The sequence below is a fragment of the Genypterus blacodes genome, unplaced genomic scaffold (genome assembly GCF_046128005.1).
Source record: "Genypterus blacodes isolate CSIRO-AG114 ecotype Tasmania unplaced genomic scaffold, CSIRO-AGI_Gbla_v1 ptg000032l_1, whole genome shotgun sequence".
In the NCBI taxonomy this organism is placed as follows: Eukaryota; Metazoa; Chordata; class Actinopteri; order Ophidiiformes; family Ophidiidae; genus Genypterus; species Genypterus blacodes.
In genome coordinates this window covers 1,758,849-1,783,982 of record NW_027466845.1, presented here as the reverse complement: position 1 = coordinate 1,783,982, position 25,134 = coordinate 1,758,849, and the positions used below count along the sequence as shown (strand labels likewise).

The following is a 25,134-nucleotide window of genomic DNA, read 5'->3' as shown; positions in this document are numbered from 1 at the left end:
GCCTCAGGACCTGATAAGTGAAAAACCAAATATCTCCAGAATGCAGCAACTTCCTCCAAAATAATGTCAGTGACCTAGTTAAGATGTAAAAGTCATGAAAATCAGGGGATTATCCCTTTAATCTGCTGTCTCTGTAGCTCCAGCTCAGCCTCCCAGCAACCTCATGTGGATCCAAGAGGGCAACAACGTCTCTCTAAGCTGGGACCCAGTCAAGGCCAAAGACAATGAGTCTGATGTCATTGGATACATGGTGAGCGTCTGTGACTGCAAGTCCCATTTAATCCATATGAGAAGGAATCCAAGTGATGAAATAAAAAGCTATTTCAGGTTAAAACATATAAGAATGGTATCCAACGAGCACATAGCAGTGGTTGCTATAGCGATACCTTCAGGGCTGACCGCTGCCAAAATATGACGGCTTATTCCTTGGACATTTTCCATCCTGCCCGTAAATTCCATCTAAAGCTATTCATAACTAACTGTATACCTGAAATGGGCTTGTGTGTGTGTGTGTGTGTGTCCTGCAGGTGCTGCTCAGACAGGAAGGAAGAGGCCACAGCCAGGTGACTAGAACCATTAACCCTTCCACCATGCTCTCACTGCCAGAAGGAGGCACCTACATCATTGAGGTGCGGGCGCTCAGCGAAGGTGGCGAGGGAGCGGTCACCTCCCAAGTCCGAGTTGTCACCTCCTCGGGTAAGCTGGAGGAGTTTGTTGCCTCTCCTCCCGGCCGCTCACGCCGCACTCTGACCTCTGCGACGGCATCTCTATGCAGAGAGCGTCGTCCCTTTGTCGCTGCCTCATGTTGTGCTCTTAATTGAGCGGCCCAGCTGGTGTGTGTGAGCCAAGTTTTCTTTGGCTAATACTGCTTTAATTACCTTACCCACACAAACGTTCCCACTCACGCGCAGCCAATTAACTCCCAAGAAACGGGGCCGAGGCAAAGTTCGCAGTCTTGGTCTTGCCTGTGACTTGACCGCCGATCTTTCCAGGGCGAGGAAATGGACTGTTTTGTTTTTCCTCTCCTCTCTTTTTCATTCACCCGACTCCTTTTTTTCTTTGGAGTAAAAAGGCTTTTGTTTGTCTCCCCTTCGCCCCGCACGTCGCCAGAATCAATAGTTGCATTCAGCGTTATAAAATGAATGCAGCCGTGCCGTTTAATTTAGCCACAATTTATTCATTTGTATTGGCTGAACACTGATTTTCCTCCGCCGCCGTCTCCCCTTCTCCTAGGTGTCCGAGCGAAAAGCGACCAATGCTCAGTGCTGCCATCCAGTCTAACATGGGCAGCGTCGCTCCTGCTCCTTCTGGTGCCTTCAGCTCCCTGGTGAGGCCGGCGTGCCCATCGACATGTCCACGGAGGGAGTCGCCAGTCTTCTGCTCCCTTCTTCCTCCAGACTGTCTGCTTGCTTTGGCCTTATAACCATCCCAAAGGGGCCCGAGGAGGCGCCGAAGGGGGCCGCCAGAGAAACCTGCGGCTTTTCTCACGTCATGGTTTCAGTTCCCCCCTGTCCCTCCAGTTCCTGACATGTTTGATTTGCACAGTTCTTTCCCCGGCATCGCTGTAGTGTCGTACCGTAGTGTACATTGTGTGGAAAGATTTGTTTCATTCGTTTACTTTAACATCCCGCGTTTCCTCATTGACTGGCGTCTAACCACTACCAGACGGCTCCCACAGCTCTGGGGCTTGACAGAGCGTGAACAATTCCTCGAAAGCTGCTGTGGTAGTAATACAGGGATCAGCCGGCCTGCTTCTTTTGATTACTTATCTGCATCAATTTACCCCTTGGCTGCCTAACAAGCAATGCAGCAGAAGCTCAGTAGAGATAAGTGCATTGTTTTCTTATTCACACATTGAAAGAAAAAAAAAGTTTTTTATGGTACCAAGAATCTTACTATTTCCAGACTTGCTTTTTTGTACATTGTGTTACCTTTAGAGACAAAAAACAACAGTGGTGTGTGTCAGCAACGTCAAAGTTTCAGTTATTTGGTAGCGGTAAAGCAACGCTTGGTGATCTGTGGACTGTTGGATGTATGGCAGTAGAAGGCAGGTACTTACTGTAGTGCCCAAACACATCATTAGACAAAGACCACTCTGTACGCACTCCTGGTGTCAGTACCAATAAATGTGATATGTATATTTTTTAAAGGCTTGGTGTTTGTAATTTGTATAGCTTTTGAACTTGTAGAATTAAACACAAGACAGGCAAATGAGGAGGATTTACCACGTTGAGCGCCTTTAATTAAAAGTGATGTATTTTTAACTTTAGTCCTGTATTGGATTTATAATTATTGGAGGAAGTCGCTGGTCTATCAGCACTTTGAGCAGGTGTTCCTCCCTGTGTTATATGGGGGAGAAGCCTAATGGGATTCTGCACAGATGACATTAGAGGCCATAAAACTTTCTGTGATAAAACAATCACTGCAGAGGCAAACAGGCCGGCATCCTCCCTCTCTCCCTCTCCCTCTCTCTCTCTCTCTCTCTCTCTCTCTCTCTCTCTCTCTCTCTCTCTCTCCCCCTCTCCCTCTCTCTCTCTCTCTCTCTCTCTCTCTCTCTCTCTCTCTCTCTCTCTCTCTCTCTCTCTCTCTCTCTCTCTCTCTCTCCCTCTCTCTCCCTCTCCCTCTCTTCGCAGTAAAAGCTTATCTCTTGCCGGGCAGAAATCCAAATGAATTCGCCTCAAGTGTAATTAATGTAAGAATGGAGATCTGTACCCAGTGGAAGAGTCTTAAAGCCTCCTTGCTTGTGCAGACCTTTCGCTTCTTCTCCTGCCTCCAGCTCCCTGGACTCTCCATTACAGGCTCGGTCTAACCTGGCTCACCCGCACAGGTTCAGACGAGGCTAGGAGAGAGATAGGACCACACAGCAGGATGGAGGACAAACACCGCTCCCGGCTCTTTCTCTCCCGTGGAGGCTCGTCTTCTTTTAGACCGGTTTTGGTTAATTCAGAGGGGGGAGGACGGGATGCTGGGAGGTTGGTCAGCTCTTTTTTTCTTCTTCCAGGTTGCACATCATTTCTGTCTGTAATGCAAAACACTAAACTGTTTAATGTGGATGGAGGGGTTTTGCAGTGCTTTTAGACTGGCTCACACACGTACAGTACCGCCACACAAGTGCTAATGTACCGACCTTTAATTATTCATGCAGCACCTGTCTGTGTTGCCGCATCTGATTTATTATAATGGATTATGTATCCTGCAAAGGAACCCATTTTGTTCAGAGCGCCAGAAGCTATAGTGTCAGCAATTAAAACATGAACTCCCCCTAGGTTAATGTCAGTGTGTGTGTTTGAGAGTCTGTGTGTGTGTGCGTCTGTGAATTTGGATACAGCTTTTAGTTACAGTATCTGTTATATGGCCAAATTCCTCCGCCTCAATGAAATGTCAGTTTACTGCTGTGTCATGTTGTTGGAAACGTTGCCAACCTTCGATCAAATTCCATGGAATGAGGAAGTAACTCAATATATTTACTGCATGATGACAGACATGAATCCAAACTGTGCATGTTTAAATATTATAAGTCAGCAGCTCCATTTTGCCAAAACCTTCTCTCAGGTATCTCTCTTTCTCTCATACGTGTCAACACACATCGTGCCCCGGAGCTGCAGGCGTCAGCAGCGTTCTTGTTTGGTTGGTGGCTGCTGCCAACAGAGCCTCAACCTCCACTTCAATGTTGGAGAGGCATTTTCAGTCCTAGATTATACAAATAAAACGTGTTGTTTTCGTTTCTAGGATATCAGAAATCGTGCTCCTTTCCTGGCTCAAACTAAAACGAAATCTCTATCCACACAGCAGATCCCAGAGAAGTATCAGTTGATCCTACTTCTGTCTCTAACCGTTCCCAAATGTCCTTTAGCCTTGTAAAACTTAAACAGTCAAGTATAAAATCGTCTCATTGGCAGAGTTGTTGCAGGATTTGTCTGTGATTGAGAGCTGAGCTGTGAATTTGCTTTTCATGCAGGTCAGAGTTTAGCACTCATCGTGAAATTACCGCAGCAGTAGAACTCTCCAACCGCCTGCAACTCACTGCACCGGATCTACAGTAAGAGCTGAAGCTTTCCCTGCAGCTTCTGCTTTGTATTTGATTCTTATTGTCTGCAGCCTGAGTTGCATTAACAACCCCCCTCCCCCGCTCAACTCACACTATTTTGCAATTTATGGAATTGCCAAATAGTATTATGGAGTTGTGGAATGTGAAACGCTTTGCTCATCAGGGAATTTCATACATGGAGGAGGAAGATTTAATCAAAATAATTGTTCCTCAAAATGGTAGTAAGATGGTGGTGTCGAGCAATCGTGTGTGTGCGTGTGTGTCTGTGTGTGTGTGTGGGCTTTTCCCATGCTCGTGTGTCATTTGAAATGCAAATCGTAATTGTGATTTCACCATAATTCAATTTTTCTCAATAAGCTTTAATTAAGTGTTCTTCATCCATTTCCAGCCGATGTATGCCTGCTTAATAGCCCAATTGTGTAATTAAAAGTATGTGTTGGATGATTCTATATAACATTCTGTATATTTCCGTAAATTAGTGTAGAAGGATAACTGCTAATGATGCAGCTCGCTAATTTGTGTGTTTTTTTTGCAGGAGATTTCTGTGATGTTTAGATTTCCAGCATGTCGGTCCCTTCTGGCTGTGGCAGCGCTGGGAGAGAATTTGAATTAAGGAAGCGTGCCATGTTCTGATGAAGACGATGAACCGGAGGATTAAAGGAGTGGCTCTGCAGAGAGAATCGGCATCCAGCATTGTGTACAGCAGCCGTCCAGTAATTATTGAGGTTTAATTGAAGTTTGAAGCCTTGTGACCTTCAGAAGCAGCTGCACTGTCCTGTCACCTTTCTCACATGACATTTGTTGTCGCTCTTCATGATCCCCAGAGGATTAACCTAATTTTAAAATGTTGGTAGCTTCCCCACTCTCTCCTCCAACACCCCTACAGGTCCAACATGTCTTCTCAGATCAAATGAGGTGACAGCCCGGGTAGATTGCTGCGCTCCCCTGAGGATGAGCCCAACGCATTTGGACTTTGGAGGATTGCCGTTGACTCAGCTCTTTCTCATTTAGATTTTCCAAATTAGCACTAAATTCACCTTTTTTTTGTGCTGATCACTCCCATAACGGCTTGATTGTAACGAGTCTGTGTTGTTGTCTCTCAGGATCAAATCTACATTTTCGGGACAGAAGAGTTGTAATGATATTGTTCATTTCTTGCATATTGTGGGGTCTAATGAAGAGTGTAATTGTTTAGGGCTGCTAGCAGAACCTCTTAATCATCTTAAAGTATTGTTGATTTTACACATTTAATTGCTCCTTAATGGTTTATTGATTGTTCTCAACTGCCAACTTTGCAAGAGCATTTTTCATCGTTGAGCAGACAGGATGACGTGAGTGTGTGTGTTTGGCTGTAATCAGCTCATTTACATTTCAGGGTGATTTCCTTTTTTACAGCCCAAAAGTCAAAATATGTCAGCAATCTCCATGAACATGTTTATAAACTGCAATACTACATTATGGACTCAACTAGTGCCCCAATATTTGCATAATTTGATCATAATTTTCTAAACAAACACTGTTGCTGTGCGAGGCAGATGGTCGACTATTAGAGAGAAAGTTCTTAAAAAAAACAGCATCTAATTTGATCAACTCTTATCACTACCTCGCAACAAATTAAAAGTAAAAGTGCCCTGCTGAGATTCCTCATTAGGGAAGAATATTTAAGAGTAAATCTCAGAGGACAAAGACAAATCCTGTTTTTAAACGTTGCACCCCATGTAGTTCAGTTCTTTGTGCTTTTGTACACCCGAGGTTTGACACTGAAACATAATAATGGTACAAACAAATACAACACACAAGGGCAAAAGGCAACAGAGATAACAAAAAGCGCTCTGGAATTTACTTACAGAAGGTTTAAAGTGGAAAAATACATACAAACTGTACGCTGCCTTCAAATATATGAAGATCTAACACTATCTAATAAAGTAGCAGTACCAATTACAGTAATGTGGAGATGAATTAACTTGTGAGGCTACAAGCTTCACAAAAGCACTGCAAGGATATTGTGTTCCAATGTGATTATAGTGAAAGAAAGAAAGTAACAAATAAAGTAGGAAGCACCCGGAGAGTTCATACCTCAGTGAAATGATGTTTCATTGTTTGGCATAAGAAGCAAGGGCACCATATTTGACAGAAGATGACATTGAGGACTTTGTGCTATGGCCACTCAACTTTGGCAGCAAAATATAGCAAATGAGGTTTTCTTTGACAAAACTTTCTGCATTTAGACAATTAACTCCAAAAGAAATTAACTCATTTTGTGACAATTTACTCAAAATTGTAGGACAAACAGAACCTTGTGATGTCTTATCTTGTTCCTTAAGTTATGTTTTTTGCTCATTTGCTTTACCTCATCCATTCAACTCTCCTCTCATTGTGTTTCCCCTCCTGTGTGGATTTGCTGCTCCGGTGTGTTCCTCTTTTGTTTCTTGTCTTCTGTTTGGTGCCGTCAGTGCCACCATTTCAAACCTCTCTAACAGACTGTGATTTTAAAAATAACTGCAGTCTGCTCTCAGTCATACTAAGTCCTCACATTATCAGTTATCAATCAAACAGCCCAAGTCTCTAGGGGCACTGATGATGAATTTCTATTTCATGTTTTATTTCATGTGACTGAAGCGCTGACCTACTTGTGTTTGACACGCATCAGCATCATAAAGTGACAGGAAGACATCCGACATGTTGACGATGATACTTGCTGTAGAATGTCAGTGTCAGACCGGGCAGTTGAGCGGGAGTGAAATGTCGGAGAAAGGGAATGTTATACAAAATGCCCTGATGTGAAAGTGTCTAATATTGCCACAGCATAGGGGAATTTACCCTGGAGGTGTAAAACCCTTCAGCAACTAAGAATTACCAGGACTCATTTATTTGTACAGATCTTGCATTGCGGCCAAATCCCTGCAGATCGGGGAAGGTAGGGCTTAAATCTGAAGCTACCTCTCTGCAAACCAATTGTGAGGGATATCGAATAGCATGGCTGGGTAAATCTGGGACTAATCTAGGTAAGATGTATATAGGAGGAGAAATGCATTGCTTAAAAGGTCAAAGCAAGAAACCACTCAGCTCAGTGCAATCCTCAGCCAAGACCTTATAATCTCTCCGGTTAGCCTTCCCTGTCACAAGTAGTATTGTACCAGGAAGATAGCATGGCGGTTATTTATGGGAGCTCAAATCTGGCCTTGTGGTGGCGCTTTAAAAAAATAGCCAATATTGCTACCAGGTTTTTGTTTTCTGATGCAAACAATGAACATAAATTAAATGTGTATTATAATCAATTTCTACAAAATCCTTTCTACCTGGCAAAGTCTGGCATTCAACAGGGTTCTGTGCTGGGCCCAATAGTCTTCTTAATTTACATGCTTTTGGAAATCTGATTTATAGTTTGTAATAGGTTTCCATTCTGATAAGGATTCAATTCAATTAATTCACAGCTCTCCAACCTTGAGTCCTGCCAACGCCTGCATGACAAAGAATCTTCCAGCTCCTAAATGTTGATAAAACTGAAATACTTATCTCAGACTCAAAGAAGCAGAGATTGATACTGCTATTCTTTTTTTCCACCTGGCTGCTCAAGTAGAGGGAATGTCTTTGAGTTGCCTCGTCTAAGGTTTCTTCCTTTTCCTCATATACGAAGGGAAAGGCATCTACAGTACCTCTAGAGTTCTGGGCTGCGGTTGGATTTTGCCTGTTGTGGGTCTGTAAAGCCCTTTGAGACATTGTATGTGATATTGGGAAAATCCAAAAGAAGATTTATATGAATTGATAAGACCTTAACAACAAGTGGATTTTGAAAATAAACTTTTAGTTTGAGATGAATCAAAGTCTCATCTGCTCCTTTATTGCGATGGCTTTCTCCTGGATTGAACTTGGCTGACCTGTCGCTAAAAACCTCTTATTTTGCTTGAGGAATAAGAGAGCGGTAAATGCTGGCTTTATCCTTTCTCTGCATCTTGGTGTGAAAGGGAGCATCCAGTTCATCATTTGGCCTTTTACAGCTTCATTGCCTACTTTACAGTAAAGCCAGGTGCAGCCAACCTTTCATGGGGCTGACATATTACCTGATTTAAAGATTCCCTGGGTGGCAGGACACAGTAAAACCTGGATCAGAGGAGTCACGGTGAGGTTTCCTTCAAAGTGAAACTGAGTCATAAAACAATAGAGTGGCCGCACTCTTCATCTCCCTGCTCCTTATAGGTCTTCTTCTGTAAGTTTAAATTTGCTCTGTTATCAGAAAAGCTCCTTATTTGTTCAACCTCCATGAGTGAGAAAATAAAATTCAGTGACAAAACAGCAAGTGTGTATTTGTGGCATGACTGGAATGTGTGAATGGAATGTACCGGTAGCTTTGCCTTTTTAATGGACATTTGCTCAAACAGCAACAGTCTGACATCTTTGAAATATAGACTATTCAACAACTGGGATGCATTGGTAGGGAAATCTCTGTAAGAGCATTTCAAATAATTCAGAGAAGAACAATTTAGTTTCATGGTGCGTGAAATCAAAATGTATTATCTTCCAAACTCCATCAAATGCTGAAACGTAGAGCCGACTCCAGCACACTTAGTAAACCCATCACTGTTTCAGAAAGGAGGAATAACGACCAATGGCTCAACTCGCATGCTGTGATATTAATTAGCTCCCAAGATTTCCCAAGGAGACGGAGTGCAGTTGTACTGTAAAAGGATGATTGATCTTATTGTTGTCTGCTGTTCAATAGTCAACGCATGCTGCAATGTGGCTGCACACTGCTTCTCATAGTGTGGATGGGTTTTGATTGCAAATAACAAATCTAGTTGTTCTGGTGACTGGAAATCGTCAAAAAATTGTGGCAAAACCGTAGGAAAAATCAAAAATCAAAGCCACCATCAGGCTAAATTAGTCATGAGGGAAGGTCCACACCACATCCGGACCTCATTCCCTTTAACGAGCACATCGCTTCACTTTGCAATCTCAGGATGGAGCAGGTCATGTTGGTGTAAACCTCAACTGCCCTGAAGGCAACTTCACATCTAAAGGGTGGATACAACAATGATACTTGTAGAATCGATACCAACTTCAATGCCTTACAGGCTGCCGATACGCTCAAGGCTTAAATCATTCACCTCTGATGTCCGACACAAGCTGTTGTCAATCTGTTCTCCCTGTATGACTGTTGCCCATCCTCAACGCCTCACAACAAATCAAAGTGTAGTCCTGAGTCAAACTATACGTTCACTCTGGCCGAGCGTGGCTACTCGAGTATACGCACTTTCAACATAATCAATCTACAAGAGGATTGCAGCTGTAAGTAAGAATGTGATGAATGAAAGCGACTAGCGAGTGATTGAGCGTGTCTGCTCAGATGGTGCTGCATTTAAATTGTGCTGTGCATGTAAATGTTTTCCTGTAATTGGTTGCCAGAAGAGGTTCATCACCTGAGGTGAATACAGATCTGCAACACAGGCAAATGAAAAAGAAAGTCAATTCAGATTTAATGAGCTGTAGGCTGGGAGACTGGGCTCACACTCATAGGCTGAGCAGAGAGGCACATCCCTTTGTGTAGAAATGTAGAGGAGTTTCTCTCTTTTTTAACTCGTATGATTAATGTCCTATGTTTGACCCTATTGACTTAAAGCTCAAATGAGGAAATTGCTCTCGGGAGAAGTGCTCTTTAGCCTGAGTCCAGACCAGTAAGCCTCATGTGCAGATTGTATTTCCCTTGATGCTAAATTGCTGTGTGTTGCCCAATTTTCCAGTGCAGTCAAAAACATGAGCCAAATTAAATTGAAAACTGCATTACCAATGAGCCACAGATGGCAGCGCTTCATTTGCCAGCGGACTGGACATCCAGGTCTGTACAGTTGAGAAGGATTCTTGATCACTCTTGGAGACGAATCATAATATCAGACTGCTCCTTTATGGTTGTGGCACAGCAAAGGAGTCTTTTTTTTTTTTAAAGGAAGCCACAAACAGGCAGAAGAGGAAAACAAAGCAGATGTCCATATTGAGAGAATTACATAAAACTGTCAAGCAATAGTGTGAGCTGTCTGAGCGATCCTCTTCACACGTCACAGCATGCTAACTCCCCACAGTAAAACAGATTCCTCTCACATTCAAAGATCCGTCGCTGCTCACATTTGGGCCTGCACGTGAGAAGATGAGCATATTGTGTCTGCCAGAGCGTTTATCCACTTTAAGAACTGGGAATTCATCTTATCACTGTTAACTATTAACACTTATATTTGCAGGGAAGGAGTTGATTGGTTGAGCGATTGGTAGATGCAGCAAACTGCGAGTGTATGTGTTAAACTCCAAACCATCACTTTAAAGCATGAGAAGAAGAATGAAGAAGAATGAAAAACAATTCCGGTTGAAATGATTTGACATCAAAATGATCATTAATCCAACACAAATAAACAAATGAATACACAAAGTAACAATGTTGACTTTATTGTGAACTGGCACAAAATCATTGTACTGTGAGCTTCAGAATGCCCCACTGAAGCTTCTGGACCCAGTTGGAGGATAATCTTCTTCTTCTTCTTTGGGAGGAGCCGTACATTTCATTTAAAGTCGTGCGGTTCCAGGCTTTCCAAACTATCCAGTGCAGCTGTGATTACCACACACTCTACTGAGGCTCCGTGTAGCTCGCTCGACTGCCAGAGCTAATCTCAGTTTAGCATTTCCAAACAAAGGCCGTCTTTGTAGCGACTCAAACAATGGCCGACCACTAGAAGCCTCAGATCGGCCCGTTTGTGAAAACTCTGACACGCCGCCTTTAGTTTGTTTCTGTTTCAACATGTAAGCTGCGGCTCCAGTGATCTCCACCATCGTCCCTGAGACATCTCAGCGTGAAGAGGACTGAGTCTGCAAGATATTGACCCGAACAAATTATTTACCAAGTAACTGGGTTGTGTGAAGTAAAGTCCGGGCCTTTCATGATGGTTGAGCACTACCTCAACCATGCCAAGAGACTCTAAAGCACACAAAAACACTGAAACCCTGAATGCACCCTTAACCATTCTGGGCACCGATGGAAAAAACTTTGTAACAACTTCTATCTTTATGTCAAATGCCCTTAGCAGCAGCACGGGCCCTGTAGGAATCCCAAGTTGGTTTTATCATTCATGCCAAGCGTACTAATGAAGCGCGTGCTGACCAATGAACCCTCTGCCTGCCTGCTGTTTCACTGGGACTGGGGATCACTAAGTGAAACTGAACGCTTTGTTGAAGGTTCCGGCAGCAAAAAGTGCAGATTTCAGCCGACCTTGTGGATAAAAACAACAAAATATCTAAAAGCAAAAAAAAACAACTGGCTATTAGTTGAGCACAGTTGATGTGTTTCCTTGTTCATGTTTTCCAGGCCTGTCGGAAGAAGAAACATTCAACAAATTGAATAATTCAGTGGGCTGGTGCACAAAGTGTGGACCAAACTGCCAATTGGCTCCAATTCTTATTTGATGACTTCAAGAATGCTGGTAGAATTGGATCGGACCTGTTTCACTGCAACTTGTCTGAATTGCCTGAATAAAAAGTCTATCATTCTACAAAAAAGGTCTCCATTGGTTAAGTCTCAAAATCATGCAGGTGAACAGAAATGTAAACTGTTTCACTCTTGCCATTGGTCTTTAAAGAGATAATTGTAGTTCTCTGTTGTGGTTTATCTTTGTGTTTCTTCCCGCCCTTGACTTAAACCCAACTGTTTTTAGAAGAGATTGCCTGAAAAAGCCACTGTACATAAATAAAAGATGAATGAAACCAGCAGCTGGTGAGGAAAGCTGAGCACCATTAAAGTAAAGGAAAATGTATTTTTTTCAGGAGTTGATGGAGACCAAAGCAGCGCTCAAGGGGGATTGAATATTGGACTTACAATCATCAGGTGGTCTAAAACGATGACTCAAGTGGGTTGTTAATGTTGCTGTGTGTCTCCTGAAAGTGAAGTCTAAGCATTAAAGTCAAAGCGGTGCATTTGTCAGCTTAGTTCAGACTTTTCCTCCCTCCATAGAGATCAAAAAGCAAAGACCAAAGGATCTGTTTGCTCTTTCAAACAAACAATATGCATCTGTCTTTTCATTTAGTTTTTTTTCTGCATCCCAGAAACCAAAACCTGATTAATGCCTCCTGACATGGCGCCCTCATCAGGCTCTGATCGATGTGAAAGTTTGAAACTTTAATATCTAAACAGTTTTGACTGTTAATGGAATTAATTACAAAATTGGAATGCGTCATTTGCTGTTAAACTTGAGTTCTGTCAAAGTGTTTGACGGTGACATTTTTCACAAATGGCAGAAGCGTGTCTTCACATGAAATGAAGCGCCGCATCGTGTTTGTTCTAACGAGTGTGGCTTATGGAAATGAAGAATAACCAAGTCGTGGGCGGATTTTGAGATGAAGATGTTATTTAAGTGTTGTTGAAATATGACGGCGGGGCTCCTCGACGCTTCACAAGGTTTTTTGCGATGGATGAAATCACACTGTTTAAACAAACTGCAGTGAACTGTGCTGGTACACACTTCTCTCCTTTCCAGAGTGAAGGAATACTGCAGTAATCATTTCTCAATAAAGCAGTTTGATTGACTTGTATCACAGAGCTGTGTCACTTCCCACCACCGAGCAGACTGTTTATCAGCTGCTTCATGACAAGGGAATTTGTCACACTTGGGCATGGGCTCATGGGCTCCTGTTCTTCTGCAGCACCCCACAGATCAGAGCAGTACATCAAGATACAAGTCTACCAATTCCTTTTTGAAAATTAATCTTAAGCATCAAACTTCATTAACCGTTTGTAGTAAATGACATCACAGGTTAACCGCTTGATTGTCAATGATTCTCTCTGCTCCAAACCTATTTTGAGACACAAGGCTGTAAAGTTGTTTTATTTTTAAATTACAATTTTTTTAATTTTTTAATTTATGCAGTTTTCCGATTATTTAAATACTAAATAAAAATACAAAAATACCCCCACATGTACATAAAGCATCCTTTACTGTCTAAGCTTAGTGTAATGAGGTCACGGAATGGCCAAAGGACTAGATTGATTATTAAAACCAGTTAATACATTTTCCCTGCATCGACTAATAGGTTAACCAATGTCAGGGCCTGATAAGTGTGAGATGTTCTCTAAAGCAGCACGTCCAATCATATTGATTCTTTCACGGTGAAACAAACCACCTGAATGAAAAGAGGTGAAGTATTTTAATGAAAGGGTGAATGGAGACAAAGGTCAAAGATGAGCTATCGATCCCACACATCCACACATCTGCACTCAGTATGAAATAGTAGAAAACAGAAAAGTTGATCAAACCTATATCAGCAGTAAAATCAGGCATCATCTAAACGGGTTTGTGCTTCTTTTGTCTTTCTTATTCTCATAAAGTCTGACATTGTAACAACAGCAGACATGGCCAGAGATCCACAGCCTTTTTGGATTAGCATAAATCTTTAAGTGGAGGCTGTCACTCATTTGGTTTGACTGGCATAACCGGTGATGAGAAGCAAAAGGAAAGTGGTCAGATAAGCCTTTTGTCTTTGTCTGCTAAATGCCCTGACCTTGGATTATTGAGCTTCTGTCAGCTGCAGCCTCCACTTGCCGTTGCTTATTTACCAGCTTTGTGCTGGTGTAAGGACATTCTGCTGAAGAGATGGATGACACTTTGGAGGCTGTCGTTACAGATGCTCGAGGCAGTCATTAGTCCTGACCTCATCTGCCACTTGAAAGTAAACTGGTAGGTTTATTTCTAAGTGTTTGTCCCGTTGTTTGTAATGAAAATATAGGATAATAATAAGCGGGCATAAGCACCAATCGCTGCACTCAGCGTAACTCCGAATGTGATGAGCAAATGTGATCTGGCAGTAATTCTGAAAAAACTTAATTTTCCCCGTTTTGCTGTTATTGTTTGTATAAGCAGGAAGAGCAGTAAATCCCTGCAGGAAGTCCCAACAGCAAGTTATTATGTGTGTTTGCAGATGATTGCTCTGCTCTGCTCTGCTCTCTGCCCCAAACCTGCCCTCTTTGTCTTTGCTCTTTTGTATCAGACAAGAAGGACTATTCCTTTACAAAACACCATCTTTTTATTGCAGTAAATGTACTATAATGAACTAGAGGGCGGAAAAGACTAAGAAAATGTGCTACTTAATAATAATACGATAAAGTTTGTCTGAAAATCATAGTCTACAGTAACCTGGCAACGGTAAGCTACGGAAAACTACAGACTACAACGCTTCAATACAGCATATTTTATTATCTATCATCTGATGACGACAACATTTATGGTTCAGAAGTAAAGACATTTATGAAGAATCCATTAATCAGTATTTACCTTGTATCCTTACAGTGTGCATCCTGTCCCTCATCATTCCATACACCAGTCTGACACACTGAGTCCTTGCAGGTTGATTTGAGTGCATTAGATGCAGTAGGAGCTGTGCTGCGTGGGTTCTCTGCCCCCAAGAAAGACTTTTTTCTTTCTCTCCAATTACCTCTCTAAAAGCTATCAGGATAGCTCGAACAAAACAATGCTTCTATCAGTCAATCACCAGCAGTCAAGGTACGTATTTCTCTGCCTTTACAATTGAAAGCTGGTTATTAAGTCTTCCCTTGAAAGCCTTCGTCTGCAAGAAAAAACGATCTTTCCCAAAGTCCCTTGATGTTTCTCAAACAGGAAATAAACCCCCTGACACCCAGTTTGACTTCAAGTGTCTTTGTTATATTACTTAAAGGTCAATCGATTGCTTTTGGAACACTAACACTATTTGACACACATTTATTCAGAATTTTGTTTTAGTTTTGACTGGTTTCAGAAGTTGGCCCCTACAGTTTGTGCAGTTGTGTCTCGCTGGGAAAAGTGGAAGCGTTCCTCCGCCTGGGGGAACTCACGCTGCTGGGGTGTCCTTGTGAATTTTTGTCTGAATATTTTTGCCTGATTTCTGCTTTAGAATGGATCGTGGCAGTTAATCTCTTTGCCCCCCTGATTCTGTCACCGAAAGAAATATATTACATGGAGAAAATTCAGTGACATAAAACTAATGGACCTTAAATTTGACCATGAGAAGGGAAAATGATTGGAAAACTTTTTGAGGAATGTGAAATGATCATTCAAATTCAAGGAGCAGGAGCCTGAAGCGACAGAGAACCTGTGTTATTCTCTCTCTGATGAAAGGCCTTAATGCTGATTTATCTGAAGAGCTCTCAAGAGCATCTCAACTGCTTGGGGAGCTCTGCCTGGAGAATACTAATCTACAGGTCAATGAAAACAGTGTCAAATAAAAACCTTTAAAGTCCCTTAACACCTTCAACATTTAAAGCTGCAATGTTTGGTCATCCATGATGTATTGAGAGTGGGACGTCTTCATCAAATTCAGTTTATTGTTCAGGTGTAGCAGTGTTGTAACATGAAAACAACAGTATGAAGGCGTTTGTGTTGTCAGAGAGTGAGGAGCAACAGTTTAGCTCAAGGCTACAAGTTTGATAATAAAGCTGCTGCAGGTTTATTCTCGTCTTTAACACTGCACTCATATACACAACATGGCCTTGGGGCGTTGTTTGTGTACATCTTCTAGGATGAAAAATACAGATTGTCAACATGCTACAATCGGCAACGCAGACACTGTGACGACCAACAACCTTTATGAAACCTTTTCCCCTCCGTGTCAAATCCTCCCACAAATCTGGAGAGAGAACTAGAGAAGCATGGATGGCATCATTTCCACCCACAATGGCACTCAGATGGATGTCCCGTCAGAATGTGGTGTCCAGATGGAATAAACTGCCCGAGAAAATGACACGTCTCACGTGCAATCTGTTGTTTTCTATTGGGACTCTAATATAAACTGGATCCTATGTAGGAATTAGCTCCCAGATGGCTAAGATGAATTGATTGATAACTTATTTCATGGGGCAGATTTTCTTAAAAATTTCAGTTAAAACAAATCAGATCCAAGCAATGAAACATTTTTCAGAAAGCGATCTGTCTCCTTCTGAGAAGTGAGGGAAGAATGAAATGAAATATCCAATTAATGCATTTATGCAAGAAAAATCACTGGAGGTGGAAAAGAGCTTCATTAACAAGTCCTGCCTCCACGTTTATACACAGGGAGAGAAAGTTGAGTTCAATCACAAGTTGAACTCAACTTGTGATTGAACTCAATTGAATGTCATTAATCAAATGAGATTGTCTGCTGCCACCGCACGTTAGCTGTTTGTGTTAAACATGACTCACATGCTCCATATTGTGTTCAACACTTTATGCAAGAATCGGTCTCACCAAAGCAACTAGGTTTTAAACGCTGATGGAAAAGAAGAAAGATGATTTTCTAAGAAAGACGAAAGACTCATTTACATAAGAATATTAGCACTGAAATACTCTCCTTTGAGTGAAAATCAAATCTGTCTTTTGTGAGATTGAGAGGAATTCAAAAGAAGCTGCCTGCTCTTGAAGTGGTAACCTGCAGCCTACATCAGGTTTTAAAATAAGAACAAAAGATTCTCTGTAGTGTGGTCACTCTAAAAGCTCTTAAACTCTTTTCTCTGCTCCGCACTTTCAGCTCCTCACTCCATTTCACATTCACTGCAATGCTTCGTGACGTACCGACACATCCTCACAGTGTGGGGGCCAGCGAATGCATCACAGAACTCATTGGTATGGTTGCTTAACAGCAGTTTATATTTCTGGACAGGGGTGAGTTGCGGATGATAGCCCTTTGAATTTCTGCTGCTACAAATTAAAGCCAAAGTCCCGGTAAAGCACACAGACTGTTTGCTTACAAAGCCGACGGAGCAGCTCTTTAATTTATCACCGGACTTAAGTTTGTGCCTCTGGTCCTCCTGGACAGGTACAATATTATGAAGGTCAATGAGGCAAAACGCCTTCTGCTTCTGGGTACAAATTTCTCTCTGAGATGATTTGTAGAGCAAACACAGAGGAGGGAAGTAACAAAGTACATTTACTCTCCTTTGGTACACAAGGACTGAGTGAAAACATGTTATTTCTGCTACTGTCCCTTTAAGGCACCTGCACATAAACCCACTCTCTTCTGATTGGCCAATTGTATCGGGCCTGAACTGGCAACGCCCACAGACTTGAGAAACACTCATGTCTTCTAAACATTCTCTCACTATCCTTGTTCTTGGTGGGCGTGTCAATCTATCTCATCTAAATCTAAACAAACTTCCACTACTACACCTGCAGTGATTGACAGGTCTTTAAATACATAGACTATCAGGAAAGAACAATTATATCTTAACTGTTGATGTTTCTTGATGTAGTTGAAGCTTTATGTCGGTGTTCTATTACCATCAGTCAGTCAAACAAGCAACTCTTTACCAACCTTGAGTTATGTCAAGATCTGTGAGTTTATCTTTAGATTTACACGTCAAAACATTAAGGTTTGGGACTGAAGGCATGGATGTGAATCGTGACTTTTCCTTGTGATGGACACTTTCCCTTTGTGTTATCACCTTGGCGTCTATAAAGGATTTGAGTGCTTCTGGTCAAACGGTACAGACGCAGACTGAGCTTTCAGATTCGCTGACTTGCATTTTCCCCAGTCGTATTTTTCCAGCGATGCCCCTTTTACCCGACACCAGAGTAAACCTACAGTAAATGCAGCCACGGCGATTCAAGCTAAAACAGCTTACCGGCCCAATTTTTCAACGCAGGGAAAAAGCAATCAAAGTCGCCCCCATGTGCCTTTAGCAACGTCTCTTTGTGTAAAGAGGCGGTAATCATGCATAAACGCGCCAACGTCATGCGGACACGGGAGTCATAAAATGAGCGCCCGGCACTTGCAACCGTGGCAGATTGGACTGTCAGGGTGTAAACAACGGAAGAATGAGGAAGGACTCATCTGATAGGAAATGTCAGGGCCTGATTGAATTAAAAAAAAAAAGGAAAAAAAGAAAACAACAATGCTAAATTAGGGTCATTAATCAGGAGCTGAGGAACGCTGTGACAGGTCCTTCTCTCAAAAGCTCTCCACTGGAACTAAGCTGAGTGCTGCCCGGAAATTGTGCAATTATTTTAATACCAATTTAAATGAAGCGTATGCACCGCAGTGTCAATTGTTAATTGGTGAAAACAGCTTATATTATTTACAGGTAATTGCCAATGTGAGAGGACTTGTTATCTAATCCTCTTTTATGACGCATTGATTTGAGTCAGATTCACAGTTAACACAGCCGCCCTGCCTGCCTGTCTGCCTGCATGTGCAGTGAGCAGCTTCCGCTCGTCTGCTGTTGTGATATAAAATATCTTCCTCTGTCAGAGCTGTTCTCCGCATCCAGGCCGGGTAATACAAATGTCAGCCGTGATGTCTTAAACTCTATCATCTCTGCACCTTCAGATGGAAAATTGAGAACCGAGCATTGAGCGGAAACGTCTTCTTTTTTTTTCCCAGAACTCCCCGGCACAGTAATCGTCTTTCCCCACCCCAATCACCCACTTCAGTTTATTCCATTTTTGTATCTATTATACCGCACAGTGCACACAGCAATTAACTGGGAGCAACAGGGTTTCCACTAAATGTATCACGTTTCTCTGCTCGCTGTGTCGCGGCTACAAACTGTACCCCCGAGGGCTGCTACTGTAGAATGATGGCACGGGAGCTGGAATTGACGTGGGCATGTAACAACCCCCCACCGGCACAGCACCATGATGAGACCAGACATCTTCTCACATGCACTAACCTTCCCCGCTGTGTGATGCAGCCATGTCAGAAGAAATCTAATCAGATGTTGCTTGACTTGCAACATAGCTCAATGCAAAGCTAATCGATGCGTCCTCTCCTTGGATTATGGATGTCCAACAGCAGCGGCGGCGGCCCTGTCATGAAAGCAGATCCCTTTCTTTTTGAGAGCTGCTGATTCTCCTGTAGCAAAAAGGCCGGTGTCGCCTTGTTTAATGCAGCGAGAATCAGACTTCGGACGTGGGAGGATGTGTGTCTCATATCTAATTTCTGCGCCCCCGTGTACAATATGTGAAAGATGTCTCACTCACTTAGTGCCTGCAAGAACCCTGTGAGGTTGTGCGAGCGTGTGCGTACGTGTGTGTCTGTCCGTGTGTGTGTGTGTGTGCTGCGCAGTCTCTTTATGGTTCTTAGTTGAATCTTCATAGGTGCAGCCACAGAGAAGGATGTGAGCTCGCCTCCCAGTCACATTTGCATGTCTAATATGAACGTGTGAATGTTGGTATGAGACTGGAGTGCAGGGACGCTACTCACTGCAGAGCGGCGTCTTAATTAAACCAAATTTTCTTCAAAGACTCTACAGGCAGCTATTTTAAATTGCAATTAGCCGTGCCTTACACAGCTCGCCCCTCATCCCCGAGTCTTTTATAAGATTTTCTGCATAATTTGTCCACGAGCAGTATACAATTGGACCATATTGCACTCTGTTTTTAGAAAATTACCTGATGACTGAAGCCTTGTTTTCCCCTTGGTGGTGGTGTAATCCAGCACATGGATGATGCTGCATGCTGGGTCATTATTAGGACGGCCATGGTGACATATCTCCAGGCAAACCAGTTCTCCCTGGTCAGCTTTGTCACATTTTAGTTTAATGACCTTTTAAAAGGTGACAACTGTCACAGCGCACAGTGTTACACTTTCACCATCACACATCCTGAATGATTCATTGCAGTGTGTGAATTCACAGTGAAGTAATAAACGCTGAAGTCTGGAAATGACATATGGAGGAGACAGGTAAGTTGAAGGAAAATGTCCAGTGTTGTTCCAACTCTGTGACAATGTAGCTGATGTGTAGCTCACACCTGCTGAAAAAGGAGCCATTTTGGGGACATGAGGACAATGAGCCTATCAGAAGAAACATCTGCAACTCACAGCTTCTTCAATTAACTTAAGGAGTTAAACAGTTTACACCTCATCTCATCTTTCGGACACAAGTCGCTGTCAATGCAGAGGTGCCTTGACTGAGTACATACAGTAGATGACAACTGAAAGGGTCTACAAGGAATAGTCAGTGAGTCATGGAGCCACCCTGACTCATTTCAGATAATAGGTAGGGCATTATGACCCTGAAATACTGAGGAGGAGGTTTGCTGCAAAGCATTTCCAATATAAGGATTTGTTTAATGCTGTATAACTGCTTCTACTATGTGCTTCTTAGCATTAGGAGTCATTCTTATGTTAATACTGGACAAACAGAGATCTATACAAACTCACTGCTGACAAAGCCTTTGTATCAAACCTTCCAAAGTAAGACTTTGGACTGTGACATCATTATTATTAGTATCATCCTTCCCTCTTGCGTGAAGAGAATCTGACAAATTCCTCAGACCCCAATTAGACTCTAGTTTAATTACTTCCATTTACTGAGGTATTAACTCTGATCCCTGTCTCACAGCCTCACTAATGCCAGTTTGGGGCATTTGTTGGACAATAACTTCTTTACATAAGAGTGCAGAGAAGTAAATCTACTTGCATAACTTAAACAAAAATTAAGAAATGAAATGAAATAACATACAAACTATACTACTTTACTATATGCAGTCTAAAGAAAAAAACATTCAGCTGGTGAAAGACGTACATTTCTAAACTGGGCCACCAAAATTCTCGGACCGGCCCTGCTGTGCTACAGAACCAGCGCTGACATATGTTTGATTGTTTTGTTATCATTTTAAACATTATCAATTGATGAAAGATGATATATCTGCGCCTTCAAATGTGAATTATGTGAATTATGCGGTGAACGTTTGCATCCAGCAGGAGTCAGGAGACGCTGTTTGGATGGAAAGGGGCTCAGAAAAAGCGGAAGTGGGAGAAAAAGGAGCAGGAAAAGTTTTTTGTTGGAGAAGTTGTGTGGAGTCGCCGGCTCTGCGTGATGAACTGAACACAAGACTGCGGCGTTTGTGAAGCTAGAGGCGGATAAACATGGGGCTCCCCACGCTGGAGTTCAGCGACTCGTTCCTGGACGGTCCGGATTTCAGAGAGCGGCTGAAATGTCACGAAATCGAGCTGGAAAGGACGAATAAGTTCATCAAAGAGCTCATAAAGGATGGAAACATGCTCATCACTGCGCTCAAGAGTAAGTTACCGCAGTTTTTGTTTAGTTTGAGTGCTTTTTCCGAGTTTGCTGGTGCAGAAATCAGCGGTTTCCGTCATTTTTAGAGAGTTGGACAAAAACAAAGTTTCGTGTTTAGAGCTTATTTAGAGTCTAAATGGTGAAAATAGATGTTTACACGGAGGTGAAGGATCTTCGTTTCTCAAATTGAAAGTGTTGATTGCTGTTAAAACGCCTCAGTAAAACACAAACTGTGTGTGTGTCTGCCTGTGTGTGTCTGTCTGTGTGTGTATGTGTGTGGAGTCCCAGGGGAGGACGTGTGTGTTGCCGTTAGTCTCGGTCTGTGTCTGCAGGCTGAGGCTCGCCTGAGACCGCAGACCCGGTTTCTTCTCTCTCATACCTGCTTTGTTAAGGCCGTAGGCAGGCAGACATATGGAGCCCATTAACAGGCCGAGGACATGGAGGATGACCCTGCATGTAACTGTAGATGAAGATCAGGAGGATGATGGCTATGATGATGATGATGATGATGATGCAGGCACTTTCTCATGGGTCATTGTCCTCTCGAAGTTCAATCCCAGATTCCTTTTGTACCGATAAAACACAGCTTCCTGTTCTGCTCTGAGCCAGGAGAGAGTTCAGACTTTCTGCCCCATACTGTGTCTACTCTACAATTTACTACTCGTTCAGCCTCAAACTGCATTTCAACCTTCACGTTCTGCAGTTAAGCCGTCACTTGCAATGAGGCCGAAGTGGCACATAGTCCTAGGTTAAAGCTGTAATTAGCAAATATGTATAATATTGTATATATTTATAATCAGTATTTTTAGCCGTATACACCAACGTCTACACGCATCGCTGTTCAATTCACAGCAGCCAGAGCAGTCTAAGCTCTCAATTCTATGTATCCTCCCTTTAAGATAAGATAAGATGAAAGTTTATTATCCCGAGGGAAATTACTGTGCAACACTGTAATGTAACATTTAACACCAACTGGATTATGTAATGAGATTGAATTCCCCCTCTTGCGTTCATTAGTTGTACCATTTCCTGTCCAGGACCAAACATGTTACCAGCAGTGAAGTAGACTGTGGCACTGAAGCACAGCCATTGTCCGAGGAAGTAGGAAAACCAACAAATGGACTCTGTTTGGTTTGTGGAGAATCATTATGGGATGGCACAAAGTCAACTCACCGCAGACCAATCAGTCATTTTAAAGCAAAAACAATGACGCAGTTTTTTTTCCAAAGTGTTTCTGATGGTAGAAATGTCAGAGGGACCAAAGGAGGAACACAGAAGACGCAGTATGAAATGATCACTTAGGAAAATAGGACAAACGCAAGAATACAAGGTTGTTAGGCAGGGATTTAAAAACACAAGTTCTCTTTCTTTCTCCTTCCTCTTGTTTGCGTTCATCATCACTTCTCTCTCCAGTTGAGCCACTTAGGTTCCCAAAAAGAGGCACTCAAGATAACTATGAGCCGGCTCATTATAGTGAGCTACTGTGAGTGTTCTTGCCCACAGTGGACTCTGTACAGGAGTTACTAATTGGACCGTTCTTTGCCAGTATTGGACCTAAAGTGTTTCTTCTCACTCAGACGGCATCCGGCAGCTAAACCTTTTTGTACCTATTTGGATTTACAGTGTAGGGCAGGATCATTGTGCTCAATGGTTTGAGTTCATGGCTACGATATTCGATACCAAGGTGCTAAAGGTCTGTAGGAGTGATTTAAACCCCCAAAGAAAGCCCGAACTGGAGTCCAGTTGTTAGGCAGGGATTTGCATTACTGGCGAAATGACTGGATGATCATGTAAATGCATGCAGGAGTCTGACTGAGACCAAAATTTGGTTAAGAGAGATGATCCAGGCTGCTATTAGTCAGACTATGAGTGGGCATGTACATGTACACACACCAACTGCTCCTTTAATCACTGTCAGGGGTTTTCATAACAATTTGCAACTCTTTGTTAAGGACGATGTCAGACTGGATGTAATGAAACTTAACTTACTTTTAGCTCACTAGCAGAACGGTTGAAAGAAGGAGACCTCATTATGAATACATATGGAAGATTAAGATGGCTGCAAATGTCAAAATGCAAATATTCCGGCTGATGAGGGATTCAGGGACTTATGTATGTAGAGGATTTTAAAGCAATATTGACTTTAACCAGATTACTGTGTCCATGCAAATGTAAGTTATACATCCAGGAGTCCATCGGGTTTCTGGTTTTGCTGAATAAAAAGTTTCTTAATGAGGAATGTAGATCTGTTGTTGTCTAACTGTGACCTGGAAACAATCAACTCAGAAATCCTGAACTCTGCCAGCAAGAATTTAGTGCCTTTTCTTCAGGAAGCTTTGACTCCGGGGGGGGGGGGACGGATAGCGCGGGAAGGGAAAAGACGGGAAGTAAATTATTGATGATCCTTAACTTGGGATGCCACCGAGGTTTATGACCCTTTATGGCCCACTATCAGTGGGAAGTGGGGACATTACTGGAAGACCTCTGTTAATGGACCCTTTTCTATAAAATGGTTTTCATCTCATGTTTAAGAATTGGTTAGTGTGCCGTGATTTATCAGTCGTCTCATGTGCAGTGTGTGTGTGTGTGAACTGAGCCCGTTGAGCCGGGGTTGACTTTTACGTTAATACATTACCTGTAAAATCCTTCCTCACATTACATTGTTGCAGCTGCACTTGGCTGCTTCCTTTATGCGACGCCGCGGCTTCACCCCGCAAAGCTCGCGGTTCAACATGAGTCTGACACGTCGGACACTAAGGTGGAAGAGAATTTGAAAGTGCTTAGAAGCGTTTCTTTTCTTTTGTTTAGGTTGCTGGGCTTCTAAGATGATTAAATTGAGGTTAACAGATTTTGATGATAAAAGATGAGACAAGAAACGCTCACTCTTGCATAACTTAATGAAGATTGACGACACCGTGTTTGAATGATGGCGTAATAATGAACCTGGAAGTTATTCATCGTTTAATCATCAATTACACTACACATGCCTCATGCATGTAAATACACGAGAGAAGAAATGAAGTCAGTTCCCACTAAATCAACTTCCCACACTTGTACCGCCTTAGTTTCTGCTCATATTGACGAGGATGATCTATTCTTTAACATTCCTGAATCCTCATAAAAGTAGAACTTATTTGCTGTATGTTTGTGTGGCTAATCTGTCCCAGCTGCCGGTGACATTAGCTCCGTATCTGCAGCTGCTGTATAAAGCTCCCACTGAATGTCTGCGTTCACTTACTGTTCACACCTGGCGTAAACAACCGCTGACTTTTATTAATCCCACAGTTGGACCGCAGTAATTGAATAGACTAAAGGCACTAATTATCCCATTGTGACCGGAGTACCAACAACCCCGGCTTCAAGCTAAATAATAAATTTGCAGTGTGGTAGGTAAGTTTGTCTACCTTGCATTTGGCCGGTCGCCAGGCTCCATTGGAATTTGCTGCTGTGTCCACCGGCTGCCTTGTGTGCACGCTTTAAAGCTTCTGGAGGAATTTGTTGGCGGATTTACGTATCGCCATATGTTAGCGACATATTTCAGCAAACTATTTTGTGCTCGACAGTCAAGTTTCTCTGAACGCCGGATCTTAACTGACAGCTGTCCAATCTGTGGCTAATAGTTCTCAAATCACAGTGCTGTAAACATTCAGAATGACTGGCTGATTAAATTGCGCATAGCTCGGTACTTTACTCGAGGCTTTGAGAGTAAGTGTGCTTGCTTGTTCCGTTTGATGTGATATGGGATCGGCTCTGTAATTTACTGGGTACTTAACAAGTAATTATGGCCCCCTGTGGTTCAGGGTTTTCCATAGCGTGTTCTAGGTCCTGGGTGCTGTGGGGGGGCGGGGAGAGGGGGGCGTGACGTAGCAGGGGGCCGCGTACATGTTGTTCTTTTTCAGTTACATTGTCCAGCCGCATTGGTTAGACAAATGAATCCGTTACATTATTTAACACAAAGGAATGTTATCGTATTGCATTCAAATAAACACTTCTTCACCATCCTGCTCTTGCTGCTGTTGTTAAATCTTCTTACAACATTTTTTGTATACTACACTGCCAGATAGAGCTC

General features: G+C 42.6%; 2 protein-coding genes across 3 annotated transcripts in view; both read left to right on the top strand.

Moving 5' to 3' along the window:
• The window catches only part of cntn5 (contactin 5), a 65,881-nt gene extending 63,038 nt beyond the window's left edge, over positions 1-2,843 (top strand). Inside the window, 4 exon segments of the mRNA XM_076146207.1 lie at positions 138-250; positions 528-696; positions 1,234-1,327; positions 2,777-2,843. Of these exon segments, the coding sequence (XP_076002322.1) occupies positions 138-250; positions 528-696; positions 1,234-1,327; positions 2,777-2,843 (443 nt within the window).
• Positions 2,844-20,822: 17,979 nt separating this feature from the next.
• The window catches only part of arhgap42b (Rho GTPase activating protein 42b), a 59,382-nt gene continuing 55,070 nt past the window's right edge, over positions 20,823-25,134 (top strand). For both annotated transcript variants that reach the window (XM_076145988.1, XM_076145987.1), the window contains exon 1: positions 20,823-21,068. In XM_076145988.1, coding sequence (XP_076002103.1) covers positions 20,915-21,068 — 154 coding nt within the window. In that variant the 5' untranslated portion in view covers positions 20,823-20,914. The remainder of the gene's footprint in view (positions 21,069-25,134) is intronic.